The sequence below is a fragment of the Danio aesculapii genome, chromosome 21 (genome assembly GCF_903798145.1).
Source record: "Danio aesculapii chromosome 21, fDanAes4.1, whole genome shotgun sequence".
NCBI lineage: Eukaryota > Metazoa > Chordata > Actinopteri > Cypriniformes > Danionidae > Danio > Danio aesculapii.
Window position 1 is genome coordinate 14,340,581 of NC_079455.1, and position 15,179 is coordinate 14,355,759.

At 34.7% G+C, this 15,179-nt stretch overlaps 2 protein-coding genes across 2 annotated transcripts; one reads left to right on the top strand and one right to left on the bottom strand.

The window, feature by feature from the left end:
- Positions 1-320: 320 nt before the first annotated feature.
- On the bottom strand, positions 321-4,970 carry slbp2 (stem-loop binding protein 2). The gene is made up of 8 exons (XM_056446909.1): positions 4,919-4,970; positions 4,686-4,814; positions 4,504-4,572; positions 4,311-4,394; positions 3,599-3,745; positions 3,291-3,458; positions 1,050-1,206; positions 321-850 (listed from the first exon to the last, which is right to left on the bottom strand). The coding sequence occupies exons 1-8, from the start codon at positions 4,966-4,968 to the stop codon at positions 674-676; spliced, it is 981 nt and encodes a 326-aa protein (XP_056302884.1). The 5' UTR covers positions 4,969-4,970; the 3' UTR covers positions 321-673.
- A 402-nt stretch (positions 4,971-5,372) lies between these two features.
- On the top strand, positions 5,373-14,855 carry zmat2 (zinc finger, matrin-type 2). Its single transcript, XM_056447150.1, has 6 exons — positions 5,373-5,434; positions 6,517-6,607; positions 7,110-7,233; positions 7,318-7,391; positions 8,903-9,048; positions 14,212-14,855. The coding sequence occupies exons 1-6, from the start codon at positions 5,417-5,419 to the stop codon at positions 14,353-14,355; spliced, it is 597 nt and encodes a 198-aa protein (XP_056303125.1). The 5' UTR covers positions 5,373-5,416; the 3' UTR covers positions 14,356-14,855.
- The last annotated feature ends 324 nt before the right edge of the window (positions 14,856-15,179 follow it).

A 15,179-nucleotide genomic window follows, 5' to 3' on the forward strand; every position in this document is an offset into this window, starting at 1 on the left:
TCATTCCAAGTTTAAACGTTAGAACGTTCAAAAGGAATGGAGCAAAGGGGGGATAACTGGGAATATAACAACCAGGAACTTTGCTTTTAACTACAGCTCCAGAGGTGGTTGCAAGTTTGTGATGCAGTTTGCCATTGTTTGTTGGAACGATGGATTTGGGAAATGGCAAATCAATGAACTGGCTCATAATGAAGGAACTTGCGACCTCAGTTGGCTTGCAATGGTTTTCGGAAACGCACCCCTGGACAGGATGTTGCACTACTACAAACACATGACATCTATTGCCAGTCCATATCTTTATTAGTTTTGCTTTCCATTCATAGAGGTCCACACAAAAATAAAAGTAAATAAAACTTCAAAACTTCCTGTTTTTAGAAAAACAGTGACGTGACAAACAGGAGGGAAATAGTGCTGAGAACAAGGAACAAATGAAAAATAGGAACGTGCTTTTCAAGAAACATAATGGAAACTAGAAAGTGAAGGAACAAAGTATTGAGAACAATCTAGAACATTCATCTGGAGAGGATACCACAAATATGAAATACATAAAGTAGACAACATACAGAACTAGAAGACCAACTGATTCAAGTGTGATTCTTCAAAGTGTCGAAGGCTGCTGGGGGAACAAGATCTGCACCAGATTCGCGCAGATAATTCACATGATTTGACGACACTACGCAATTCTCCAGAAAGGCTCTTCCGGCAGCAAAGGCGCTTGGCTTTGGTTGTGGTCAGTCTCAAGCAGAAACCGTAACCATCCAAGGACGTTTTCCTGTGCTGTCTGATTACTGCTGAAGGTATAGCCCAATCCATGCTGAGAGCTTTGGTTCAGGTGGGATGGGGCTCCAATCTGGACAGAAGAACACACTGTACTTAAAGGACATTGGATTTGGTTTATTTTCAAGACATGCAAATCCTTCATGTATTGAAAATGAACATGGTTGTGCCTCTTGAAATGGCAAGGTCACAACAGACCTGCAAACCATTTATCCAATTCAGTGTACAATTCAATGGCTGTAGTAAAATTTACATAAACATTCAAGTCTGACCTGCAAAGCATTAGAAGCCAACCAAGGACCATCAGTTGAGATTTCAGAAGGTTGTGAAATGATAGACGTCATTGAATCTGGCACCATTTCCCACTTGATGTCCTCTTTTTCGCCACCATCACACAGCTCTGTATTCATCTTCTCAAGCAAGCTCTGCCTAATAGCGTTTAAATTAGAAAATTTAAAAAAAAGCAACCTACTCATGTTAGAACGGTTAAAACTGCACAACACAGTGCCATTCTTTTTTTAAACCACTGGTAAAGGAATGTTTCCACACATAATTTAGAAGTAGATCAGCAGCACTTTTCAATTGGCATTGTGAAATCTGGCTCCAAACTAGGATTAGCATTGCTTTAGCATTGACATGAACAGACCCTTTTCAGATTTGCTGATATATTAGGTCCATGTTTGATAGCATAAAGAAACAATAAAAAAACCTAACAGGAGAATGCACAGCGTTATAGCCTTTAAAGTAAAAACATCATGGGATGCAATCAACTACTCCAAATAAAGTACATCCAGGGTTTAGGCATTGTGTTGAACATGCAATTAGAAACCACACGGGATTAATTGTTAACCCTATATCAATTTGAATCAGTCCTGACTACATTAAATTGGGGATCATTATAGATTACAATAAATTTAAGACAATAAAACAGACGCCTGAGGAGTTACTCATGTTTTGATAGCCTAAACTAGGGCCCATGGGTCAAAGTTGGCCCATTGTAACCCTTGATTTGGCCTGCCATCCCATCTGAGAGGAAAGAGAAGAGCAGAGAGGGTAAGAGCAAATGGTTCAGAGCTCATTTAATGGGAAAAAAAAACCCTTTTGTTTGTTTTATTGCTTTTTTTTCCAATTAAATGTTGTAAATTAATCAGATTTTTAAAATGTAAACAGTGTCACTCAACGGATGGAGGACGATGCAGAAGACGTTGGCGAGAAAAATCAAGGCAAAAACTAGTATAACTCCGTTATCAATGAATTTGTGTTTTAACTGTAATAGTTCATTATAAAAAGTGTAAGGAATACTGTATTAGTTAATATAAAGCAAATGTTTTATTGTTAAATATTTTTAGAAAAAGGAAGTTACCCATGGCAACTATAATTTACCTTTAGCCTCAATCAAGTTTGGTTTTGGCCCTTCATAAGAAAAAGTTTGGGCACCCCTGCTTTAGATATCTGATTGAATACATTGATTTCATTTGGTACCAAAATGATCTTAAATTAAATAAATAAAAAATAACAGAAACTTGGTGTATTAAAACATGTAAACTCTGACCCACAGCAAATTTTTGGTTAGCCAGATTTTCTGGAGACTGTAAAGCAAAAAGTGTACCTTTGTTTCTGGAAGAAAAATGTCAGGCCTCTTTTTTCTGACTAATTCTTGGACTCGCCTCCATTTTACATTCTGAAAGAATTTGATACCACTTCTGGTAACTCAGCTAAATGTGAGATCCAGTCTTTCTTTTCTCTCTCTCTCTCTCTCTCTCTCTCTCTCTCTCTCTCTCTCTCTCTCTCTCTCTCTCTCTCTCTCTCTCTCTCTCTCTCTCTCTCTCTCTCTCTCTCTCTCTCTCTCTCTCTCTCTCTCTCTCTCTCTCTCTCTCTCTCTCTCTCTCTCTCTCTCTCTCTCTCTCTCTCTCTCTCTCTCTCTCTCTCTCTCTCTCTCTCTCTCTCTCTCTCTCTCTCTCTCTCTCTCTCTCTCTCTCTCTCTCTCTCTCTCTCTCTCTCTCTCTCTCTCTCTCTCTTCCCTCATTTCACATTTTGCACAGATTATAGTTACATGGTGGGTTTGTCTATCTGTTCTTTGTTTTTCTGTCAGCAAAAAAAAAAAAAAAAAAAAAAACCCCAAATTGGGGTTTGGAAGAATTAAATTATTTTGAGTTAATTTTTATTAATTAATTTATATAGATGTAAATGTGGTCACATGAACGGCACAGGGGGAAAGGTTTATAATTCCTGCATTATATGGACAAAACAGGAACATGATATGAACTAATTGATTTAAAAAAAAGAAAAAAAAAAAAAAAGAATTGGGAACGGCCACTAAATAGAATTGCACAACTATAACTCAATGTAAAATCTGACTATTTTGATTCCATTATTAAGAGTACATTAAAATGTGATCTAATAACAAGTAGATCATATTCATAATCTGATTATGTAGTTAATTTACTAATCAAGTTGAGAATGATGCAGTGTTTTCCCATTTCATGTATGAAAATTCAATCTATAAAACTCACAGTTGATCAACAGGGTCTTGTCCTTCAGTGTCATTCTGAGATGCAGATGGCAGGTCCCAAGCATGAAGTGCTCTCCTCCAGAGCCGGACTTGCATGTCCCAAGATCTGCGGCTATATTTGCGGTATTTGTTTGGAGTGGAAGGATGAATTCCAGGGACACGCAGACGCCTGAACAGAGGAGACAGAAGCCAGAAAGATTAGTTATGCTCTTAATACAATCAGAAGGGCATCCAAGAAAAAAAAAAAAAAAAAAAAAAAAGTGGACACTAGCAGCTGATAAGGGGGTAATAACGTTCACCACAACTCACTTTGGAACCTGCTGTACGTAGTTCTGATAGCCACAGGTATTCTTCCCATACTGAATCTGCTTTTGTCTACGCTTCAAAACAGCCTCGTTGATCTCAAAATGAGAAGGGTCAGCATTATGGGGATACCACTTTACCCTTGATGGTGACCTACAAAATCAGAGTAAAACAATACTTGCATTATATTAAATAAATAAAACTACTATTAATAAACACTTGGGTGCTTTAAGTTGAGGAACATGCCTAAAAGAAACTACTTAGCTTCAGGTTTAAAAACAACAAACATGTGGGACATAGATGAAACATTTTCATATAAAAGTTTGTTTTCTTTAAAGCTTCTCCTGAATTAAATGTTAATTTAAATGTGCAAATTTTATATTCATTCTTTTAAAATAAATGTTCCTTCACAAAAAAAAAAAAAAAAAATACCATAAGTGTTACATTTTTAAAACCATGCAATAAATGATTGTACACATTTTCATGTGGAGGGGAAAAAAAAAAATTATAATAATTAGTTGACTCAATTTTTCCAAAACCCCATAACAAATGTGATCAACACGTGTCATTTCTAAAAAAGCGGTGTTGTCATTTTTGAAAGATTAAAAAAAAAAACAAATATATTCCCATTAATTTATTTAAACATACTTTACTTTATTAAAAAAAAAAAATAAATAAAACCACACACACACACGCAGAACTATAAGAATTGTTAGACCTCTTGACCCCATCAAGATCTTCCGTCCCAACAGCTACACTAGCTGTAGACATCCTAAGTATGCATCGCTCAAGGATGGAGGACCTGAAGAGTGAATAATTTAAAATAAAAAAGGCACTAAAACAGGTTACATAATCATCAATTGGAATTAAGACAAAACACGATTCACAACCAAGAAAAAAAAAAAGCCTACCTGCGAGGCTTCTGAACAGCAGAAGACTTCTCTCCATTTTGTGAAGTAGACAGTGGGGTTTTAGAGCAGCTGAGGGGAGAAAAAAATGAGGATTTCTCAAAACAACATTTTCAAATTTCCAAAAAATTTTTTTATTTAAATAACAGATGAAGAGATTCCTCATTCAACAGAGATATATTTACCTGACAAGACTATCATACACTGAACTGCAGCCAGGAAGAAGCCAAGGCTCTGGGCTACATGGGAGAGAGAGGGTTTTACTACTGAAGTCTTGAGCAGCGTCTGTTGGCCACAAGTGAAGAGGCAGACCTCTAAATCACACAAAAATAACAAAAACAAAGTGTTTTACTATAACACATGAGGACAATAACATATGAGGACATTTTAAAGGCACAAAACAAGCTTTAAAACATACAACCGCGACTCAAAGGGGCTTTGAAGAAGGCTTTCTATGCGTGTTGTCATGATTTTGGCTTCAGCCACACAACACGTTGCGTTTGACAAAGCTTTTTATCAGCGACAGGTGTAACGGGGGCGGGGCTCTACAAATGAGACAGGTAAGGCCGCTAATCATTCAAAAAAGTAAATAATAAATCATCATATCTATATTATTTTAAATATTTAGTCGACAACTTCTTGTAGTTAAATAGTGTGTCTCTATTTAGACATATTGAAGAAAATTCTCCAAGTAACGACAGGAATATTACAGTAAGCTTTTTACAAATGTTATATCATTAAACGGGTTTTGACTAAATGTAAGCATAACTGCTACAAAGCCCAAAAAAATACAAATAAACAAATAAAATTACCAAGCGTGATGACACTTTTCACAGTTGGCAAAATAGTAACAGCAGTTCGGCAGGGGCGCTTGTTTACGACAGCCGCACACGCATTACGGCATCCTCATAGCAAAATGGCGTCAGGCAGTGGGGTAAGAATTTTGTTAAGACTTGTTTATATGTTATTTTAATCTATCCGCTTACTTTAAACGTTATTTAAGAAAGAATTCAGTTTATAGCGTCATGTGTTAGGAAATGTTGGTATCGTAAAAGGTGAATAAGGAAAACTAGTCGATGTTGTGACGCCAGATGGTTTTGTTTTGTTGTGTACAAGAATAAAAACACACATATTTTAGTAGTGAAGCGTGTTAAAATCTGAAATGTTTATTATTGTTGGCTGAAAAGCATAGTTTATCTATCAGTATGATTATATTATGGTTTATTCTTGTTCTATCTTTTGTACAGACGTTTTTGTGCATTTTCAATAGATTTGCGTATTCAGCTGACATGATTAGCCTATTAAAAAGTTTAAAATCAAGATTTATGTCGGCCTTTAAAGTTAAAATTAGACATTAAGCCCCTGAAAAGGTTTTAAATCCGCAGATATTATATTCCATGGCCTTACACTGCAAAATAAATATCTTCCTCAATATTTTTTGCATTCCGTTATAAATATCATAAAAATGTCTTTAAATGAGGTTTCATTTAATCGATAAATAATTTAAAAGTTTAAATCGAGATAAAATATTGTTTGTCACTAGAGTATGAAAATTACTTTGCTCTTTGAGGGTGTATTTCTGAGCCAGTTGGCAGATATTTGCAATATTTTAATCATACTTGCATCTTGCGTGCTTTATTTTGAACAATCTGATAGAAACAAGACATTGTTTATTCTCATCTAATTTTATAAATGTATCATGATTTTACAATCTTTAGACATCAGTAATGGAAAAGGTAAAAAAAACTGTGGAACAACAGGATTTTTACAGTGCAGGCAAAAAGTACAGATTATTGAATACATTTTTTTAAATTAACAGTGAATAATACAGATTTGTATTTTCAAACCTTAAAAGGTTTGGCTACGTAGATACAAATCATTGTTTCTGCAACTCAGTGTTTGTATATTGTGTTCCCTTAAAATGATTTATTATGTTTTCACTGCGAGGTATTAAAAAGGTCTTTAAAGTGTCTCAAATGTACCTTCATCATTTACAATCATCTTCTGGTTTTGTAGTCCAAGAATGATTTTCGACGCAAATGGGACAAAGATGAATATGAACAGCTGGCCCAGAAACGAATCACAGAGGAGAGAGAGAAAAAAGATGGTAAGCTAAAATAACACTTTTTCAATATATACAGTTATCAGAGTAAAAAATCTAAAGGATCACTTGTAAATTCTCAATTTTTCTGGATTTATTGGATATAAAATGTAAAATTTTTTGTTTAATTCTGTAAAAGTCTAATAGCATTTCTTCCAAAAATTAAATTAGAAAAATATTTTATATCAGAACCTTTCCTATTTTTCCAGAAAATGTCTATTTTATTTGACATTTTGGAAGAAATATTATCAGTAGTTCACAGAATAAAACTAAAATTATGTCTCACTCAAACACATAATAACAAATGATAAATTCTGAGAAACTTTCAGTGGAATTTTTTGCATATGTAAGCAGTATCGTTATTCGGTAAATTGAATGGTTAAATTATAGTCAAATAAACGCATATGCTGACAACAAACTGCAATAATTCTCTTATGCCTGAATATTTCACAAAAGTAAATAATTCTGGCCAATATTTGCTATGTCATTCTTCATTTTTGCTCCCCAGGCAAGCCTGTGCCCCCCATCAAGCGGGAGCTCCTCCGCCACAGAGATTATAAAGTGGATCTGGAGTCAAAACTGGGGAAAACAATCGTCATCACGAAGACCACACCACAGGCTGAGATGGGAGGGTGGGTGTTACCTGTAACTTGTACTATGTTTCAGTATAAATATAAATAATAAAATTTCAATATACTTTTTTTTTTCATTCTAAGGTATTACTGCAATGTGTGTGATTGTGTAGTAAAGGATTCCATCAATTTCTTGGATCATATCAATGGTAAAAAACGTAAGTATTAAAAGGCCTTTGTTTTTTCTTATAATTTACACAACATATTGCAAATAAAATGTGGTTTGCCTGTAGACACACTGCCTATGGAAATCCCTCTGTGCAATATCGTAAATTGTATTCTATTTTAAAGATTAATTTCGTTGTACAGGTCTCTTACAATAGGTTCAGATCCATCCAAGGTCAAAAAACACTTTCATTTTCTCAAACTCTACATTAATTACTCATTTCTCAGAGTTGATGTGAAATGTAGAATGTGTATCATCGCTTTATGGTAGTTTTGTTTTTGCTGTGGAGAAAACCGTATCTTTACACAAACTTTTTCAGACTTTTCTAAAGCTATATTGTTTGATGAAAACTGTAGGTTGGCTATATGAAAATTATAACAAATCTACATAGGTTTGTGCAGGAAGTAGGACTGGAAATACTGATGACTCATTTCAGACCGTTTAATATAGATTCTTTCTATTGGGAGAAAATAGTCACACTTTGAATATCCACTTTGATATTTAAAACTTCACAGACATGTATGTTACAAAAAAAGATATATTTGTGTATATAGTCAAGCCCAAAATTATTCATACCCCTGGCATATTCTGACTTAAAGGTACTTTTATTCAACGAAATGACACAGGCTTCTCCCATGATGTACAAGAGGCATCAGTGTGGGAAAAAAATCTGTTTGTATTTTCAGACTTAACTATATATTATATAAAAGAAAACATTTGAAAATTAAAATATAGACACCTCCCATCATCCAAATGTTCCCGAAAACTTTATTTGACTATTTATTGGAAGGCACATTAGTCAGTGGAAGTTGTAAATGGTTATGCTAAATAAATGTCATTATACACAACATAAATGGTAATATCTGATGACAAATTATGAACACTTTAATTTAATCAAATGGATCTATGATGTAAAGCAATATCTGGTTGTTGTATTTCTGTTGAAAAATAAAAATATATTGACTGCTCCACTGTAGGCATGGGCCAGTATAAGATTCTGAAGGTATGATAACCTTGGATAAAAATATCATGGTTTCGCGGTATTGAGATTACTGCTCTAAAATATATTCTTTTTAAATATCTGGGTAAAAAACAAAAACTTTTTTCCCTTTTAAACACAATATATTTTATTTTAAGAAACATTAAAAATATTTTGGAGCAGTAAACATGTCAGGCTAAATAATTCAAATCAATCATAGACTTCTGCTGTCTTCGTTTGTTTTAAAAACAGATTTTTTTTGTTACAGTTCAAAACGACATGGATATTTTTTTCTGCTGGAGATACTGTTGTCCTAAAAACCAAAACCAAAAAATTTAAATAAAAAATCTTACACCTACCTTAGGAACGGTATTGCAAAACATTTTGGCAGTTTTAAAACCTTGACTTTTTCAAACCACGGTATACCTTGAAAACGGTTATCGTCCCATGCCTACTCCACTACTCAGTGGTATTTTCAGTATATTTAATGCATAACACAATACATTTATTTTGCTGACTCGCAGATCAGAGGAATCTGGGAATGTCGATGCGAGTAGAGCGCTCTTCGCTGGACCAAGTTAAGAAACGTTTTGAAGTGAACAAGAAAAAGCTGGAGGAAAAGCAAAAGGAGTATGATTTTGAGGAACGAATGAAGGAGTTACGAGAGGAGGTCAGTGTTGTAAATGGGATTCATTTTATTTCTGACTTATTTAATTTAATTTTGGATAAAGCCTGGTTTGTATGCGATGTGTTTGCTTGAGTGCGTGCAGTGACTGATATCATCGTAGTATTTGCGGAGGTTCGCTTTGGGTGCGTGCGAAATAATTTAGTCTGGCGGAGTGCACAAAATTTTTTGAGATTCGAGATTTTGAAATTTCATTTGAGTTGAGTATGAAACACTTTCAAAAGATTTTGTCTGAAACAGGTACGCCTGTAAACACATCCATCCATCCATGCATGATCATAGGGAGAACCAGATGAACAATAATTCTTGCCTAGAAATTGCAACAGTTGCAAAAGAGGAAAGTTTTTGTTAAAAAGTTTGGAAAAACCTGAGGGATAAGTTTGTTAAAGCAAAAAGAGACCATGGCAAAAGTAGAGACCCAGGTACACAATTACAGAAATGTGTTTTCCACCATTTATAGGTTTAACACTGATGTATATGTTACAATTTTGCATTTAAAACAATTTGATAGTTACATAACTAAAATTAATAAGCAAATTATTTTCTTGATAACAGGAAAGGAATATTTGAACCTATCGGTTTACAATATAATGATGCCCTATCAGGAATGTTGGACCTTTATTGCCTTTTAGCATATAACTAGAGGACAGAAACTAACCAGACTGTAATGTGTCAATTGTGGAGTGAGCTAAATATAAAAAAACAGCATCAGTATTTTTTAGTAAGTGTGCTTTTATTGCTTTTATTTTTGCCATAATAAAAGATACAATTGTAGAGCAACCCATGTTCTCTTGTCATTAATATTTCAATAAACTTTAATAGGTAAAACTGTCCGAGATATGAACAAAAGCAAGTGATGCATCAAAGTTTGATTAAAAAAAAATCTTGAATAGTTATAAAACTCTTTATAATCATTCAAATAATTTATAACAATTATTAATTAAAAAATATTGAATGATATTGATATGACGTAGTTCCGGCAACTTCTTACTTCTCTGTTTATCTGTCTGATTTTACAGTCAGTTTATTTTGACCGCCCCCTGTAGTTTTAAAGAATATCACAACGGCAAACGCAGCCAGTATAAATGCCTCATCCTTTTTGTGAAGTGTGCGCGCAGTCAGCGGAGGTCCATGATGCGCCGCAAGGTGAAAGTATAAATTAGGCTTTAGTCAGCTCAAGCTCTTCCGGTAAACTGTCGTGCAATTATAAACTCTGCACATTTAAGATCTGATTTGTTTAAAATCAATGCTCTTCACTGCCTGATCGAGATATGAAATGAAGTCGGTCTCAGACTGGATAAGAAGCACTGCATTAAATTGCATTGTTCTAAGCCATGTCTTTAAAACATGGACATTTATTTGACCACAGTATTTTCATTGCAGTTTCTGCACTCGCCTGCTGCTCTTGATAGCGCTTGTTGAAACAGCCTCTTATCTTTTTTTATGCTTTTAACAACTAAATTAAGGCTGCACGGTGGCGCAGTGGGTAGCACGTTTGCCTCATAGCAGGAAGGTCACTAGTTCGAGCCTCGCCTGGGTCAGTTGGCATTTCTGTGTGGAGTATGCATGTTCTACCCTGTGTTCGCATGAGTTTTTCCCTGTTGCCAACGCGAGCCCCCTACAAGTCCAAAGGCATGCGGTACAGGTGAATTGGGTAGGCTAAATTGTCCATAGTGTATGTGTGTAAGTGAGTGTGTATGGATGTTTCCCAGTGATGGGTTGCAGCTGAAAGGGCATCCGCTGCATAAAACAAATGCTGGATAAGTAGGCGGTTCATTCTGCTGTGGTGACCCCAGATTAATAAAAGGACTAAGCCAAAAAAAAAGAATGAATAAACAACTAAATTGATGCAGAAGTCTATTTAAATGATTAAGTTTTAATTAAATTACATTATCGATGGTAAAAGTGAAGGGAAACTTGTGAAATTGAATAGTCAATTAAACATTTTCATCTGAAGTTTATTGGTGATTGAAAAACACTTGTCATGCAAATGGGTGAAGAAGATAAATATCTTCTTCAGTAGATAATAGCATAAGATCATTAGCATCACTAATCATCATGTGCACAAAAATAAGCTGAGAATTTGTTCAAAAATGTTAGTATTTCAGTTTTTTTATAAGTTGACCTGCAAATCTGTAAGTGGCCTACGCAGAAAATCAAGTTTACATGAAATTTTACATGAAGCTTTGCCAGATTTCTCGCCAGCAGCTGAGCTGACATCACAGCTCAAACATCAGCTTCAGAAGCAGTGCTGTTGTGTTATCACTTCTTCACAGTACCTGTGAATGGAAAACTTCTGCATCAACTGCATGAGTCGATGACATGATATGTTCTTTATTAAGACAATTATCCATCGGAGTGTATGAAATAATGCTGCCACCCCTGTCCAGAAGTGCCCACTCAAGCTGAATGTTTGTCTGTAGTAAGGTCTGGTAGGAGCAGGTAATCTTGAAAGAATTCGTTAATAACAATAGTCAAGATGTTTACTACTACTGTTTCTGTACTTACCTCACATGCACAGTCAGACATGCTAACATGAATGAACTTCTAGAATGCTGATAAAGGCATTTATGTGCAACTTGAAATCTATGTATAGGGTATATGCAGAGCTAGTGTTTCTTCCCATACTGATAAACTTCCAGTGAACGGTTAATGTGACCTTTTCTGCGTTTTATAATGGAATGTTTTTACAGCATTGATGTTGTAATGTAATTAAAATACAATCAGTTAAATAGACCTTTGCATTCATTTAGTTGTTCAAGCGTAACACGAGACGAGAAGCTGTTTATACGCTCATCAGGATTAGCAGGCTAATGCAGAAGTTCCAATAAATATACTGGGGTAAAATAAATGTTCATATTTTAAAGACACTGCGGGGAAAATGTAATCTAATGCAGTGCTTCTTGTAAATCTGAGACCCACTTTATATCGGATATCAATCAGCCAGTGGAGATCGCTGATTTTTAAAGTAACACACCTTAAACGTGCTGATTTGTAATGGCGTACAGTTCACTGGAAACGCTTAACCCAGGTTACTGACAAATTAAAAGTCTTTCCGCATGTACCCTATTGGGCAAAAAAACTGCCTGCCCCGATTGGATTGTGTTCAAGCCGTTTGTGACCTTAAACCAATAAAAGAAATCCATGTAACATGTTTACCTGACATTACACACATCAGCTTATTAAGCACAATCAGCTTAAGAACGTGCATTTAAACACTCATTGGGGTTATGTTAGTCTACAGAGACTGTGCTTTTGAAGGTTTTTATTGATATCTTAATATGATGTGACTTGTGGGACTTTACGGACCTTGTTCTCTTAGATTTGATGACTGCTTTCAATACAGTTGACCGTGGTATTCTCATTGACCATTTAGAGCAGTGTTTGGTTTAAAAGGTGTAGTTTGAAATGATTTTAAATCATATCCCATGAGTGATGACAATGAATAGACATTTTTCAGTCACGGTAGGCAAACATTTCTTAACAAATGCTGCACTGACCTGCAGAGTTTCTTAGGGCTCTGTTTTGGCCCCTTTGTTATTGTCTATTTATTGATAGATTTATTTAAGGAAACACTGGCAGAGGATGCTCAGGTTTATTTGACTGTTAAATTAAACTCTGGTGTCTTTAATCAGGATGTGCGCGGGGTACTAAAAGTTGATAAATCGATTTAGAGAAATTTAGGGCCCTTAACAGGTATTAAATGCTTTTCTTTTACAATTAATCAAATTACATTTTGTATCAGTTTGCTTAAGTTTGCCTGAATTTAATCTGCAACTATTATGATGCTGTGTAGTTTATGAAATTGCTAAAATCCTGCTGGATTTGACGTCACGCTGCTTTTGTTTACTGCTGTAACCAAGGCAACACCGTTATTCCTGCTGTTGTAGGCGCCACCTGCTGGATAAGCATTTTTATTCAGTATATGAATAATGTTTTAGTTTCTTAGTCAGTATTTAGTAAATAGATAAAGCTAAATTGTCGCCAATGTTAGCGTTGAATCCCAAAGTGGCAACTAGGTCTTAAAATGTATGGAAAGAGTCTTAAAAAGGTCTTAAAAGGTATCAGATCTCACTATCTTCCCAAATTTAGACTTGGATCAGATGTCTTTGCGTGTGAAACTATAGGAGAAAACCTCTTTTTTTTGACCATCAAATCAAGTTTTCAGACTACTTTTTAAAGCTAAATCCTTTATTTATTTTTATTTTTAAAGAGTAAAATGCAATACCAGGGTGTCCGCGGGGTCTTAAATTTCAAAAACAAAATTGTAGACCTTAAAAAGTCTTAAATGCACTGAAATATAGTGTTGTAAATACTGTAGTGTTGGTCTTAAATCGTTTTAAAAAGGTCTTAATTTATCTATTTCCTAAAGCTCGTCAATCACCTGATATCCAATCACCAATAGTCCATCAGAAAACTTCATTCATTCATTTTCCTTTGGCTAAGTTCCTTATTCATCAGAGGTTCCTTATGCCACAATGGAATGAACCACCAACTTATCCAGCATATGTTTTACACAGCGGATACCCTTCCAGCTGCAACCCAGTACTGGGAAACACCCATACACACTCATTCACACATATACACTACTGCCAATTTAGTTTATTCAATTCACCTATAGCGCACGTCTTTGGACTGTGGGTGAAACCGGAGCACCTTGAGGAAACCCACTCGAACGCATGCAGTACATGCAAACTCCACACAAATGCCAACTGACCCAGCTGTGAGGCGACAGTGCTAACCACTGAGCCACTGTGTCACCCCGTCAGAAAACTTTTTAAAATATATTTTTGTTATTGCAAAGAGATACACAACCACTGTTAGACATTTTTAAAGCAAAGTCTCCAAGTTAATTTCCCTAAATAGGGAAAGAAAACTAAAGCAACACATCCATTAACATGATATTCTATTAATACAAAAACTATTTACAGAAGTAACTGGGCCATTAGAAAAAATCCTTAGTGTTTAGCCTTGTATAAGTCTAAAATGTAATTAATCATGGCCTTAAAAGGGTCTTAAATTTGATTTGAAGAAACCTGAGTTATTTGCAGAAACTCTGAATACTTTAATGTGTGAATAAAACTTCAGTAGTATGGTCTGGCCAACAATATCAGTGATAAATTATAACCTATTTACTCTGTTTTGAAGGAGGAGAAAGCTAAAGCCTACAGAAAAGAGAAGCAGAAGGAAAAGAAAAGGAAGGCAGAAGAAGATCTCAACTTTGAAGATGACGATGAAATGGCTGCTGTGATGGGATTCTCAGGTTTTGGATCTTCCAAAAAAGGCCACTGATTATCATTCATTCAGTTTGCTCACCATGGCCTTCCCTGAACTGTATGAAACTTCAAGAACTTCATTATTCCTTCACAGGACCACACAGCTTTTTATCGCACAGTCTGTTGGAAAAAAAATCCTGTTTCGACACATTATAAAAATCCTGTAGTTGATTAGACTGTTATCGGCAATCTCAACCTTTGGTTCCAGTCTAAATTAAACTTCTGCTTATCACACTTTTGTTAAGAGGTCAGTGTGTAAATAGGGTTAGCTTCTACATGTATGGTTTATGGGTTGTCAGATTTATGTTTTACCCCTTCAACACAACAAACCGTGAAAGGTTCAAATTGAGTACAAGACAATGCTTCCATTCCTCAGTGTCTTTAGATGTGAGAGAGACATTTGAAGACCTGCTGTAGTTGTGTGAGGATGGGGTGTTTTTTCTTCTTTTAATCACGAAGAGAGTGATAAGTTGTTATTTGTGGTTATTTTACATTAAAACATTGTCCAAAAACCTTTTCCTGTGTTTTCCAGTGGATTGAAGTAAATTACAGCCATGATAAAAGAAATAAACTAAAAGTATTTTTTATTCTATTTAAAATATTTTATATATATATATATATATATATATATATATATATATATATATATATATATATATATATATATATATATATATATATATATATATATATATATATATTTAACTATATATAACTATATATATATATATATATATATATATATATATATATATATATATATATATATAACTATATATTTAACTATATATAACTATATATAAAATCACAGGTTGATCAAACACTTATTGACCTCTCACT

What these genes read in the sequence shown, in the direction of transcription:
- slbp2 (XM_056446909.1), bottom strand. Translation starts at nt 4,968, where the DNA reads ATGACAACACGCATAGAAAGCCTTCTTCAAAGCCCCTTTGAGTCGCGG. An exon ending in GCTGTTCAGAAGCCTCGCAG is followed by an intron (nt 4,395 to 4,503) that starts GTAGGCTTTTTT and finishes TTCACTCTTCAG; the next exon opens with GTCCTCCATCCTTGAGCGAT. An exon ending in CAAGACCCTGTTGATCAACT is followed by an intron (nt 1,207 to 3,290) that starts GTGAGTTTTATA and finishes AAACGCTATTAG; the next exon opens with GCAGAGCTTGCTTGAGAAGA.
- zmat2 (XM_056447150.1), top strand. An exon ending in CCACAGGCTGAGATGGGAGG is followed by an intron (nt 7,234 to 7,317) that starts GTGGGTGTTACC and finishes TTTCATTCTAAG; the next exon opens with GTATTACTGCAATGTGTGTG. An exon ending in TGAAGGAGTTACGAGAGGAG is followed by an intron (nt 9,049 to 14,211) that starts GTCAGTGTTGTA and finishes TCTGTTTTGAAG; the next exon opens with GAGGAGAAAGCTAAAGCCTA.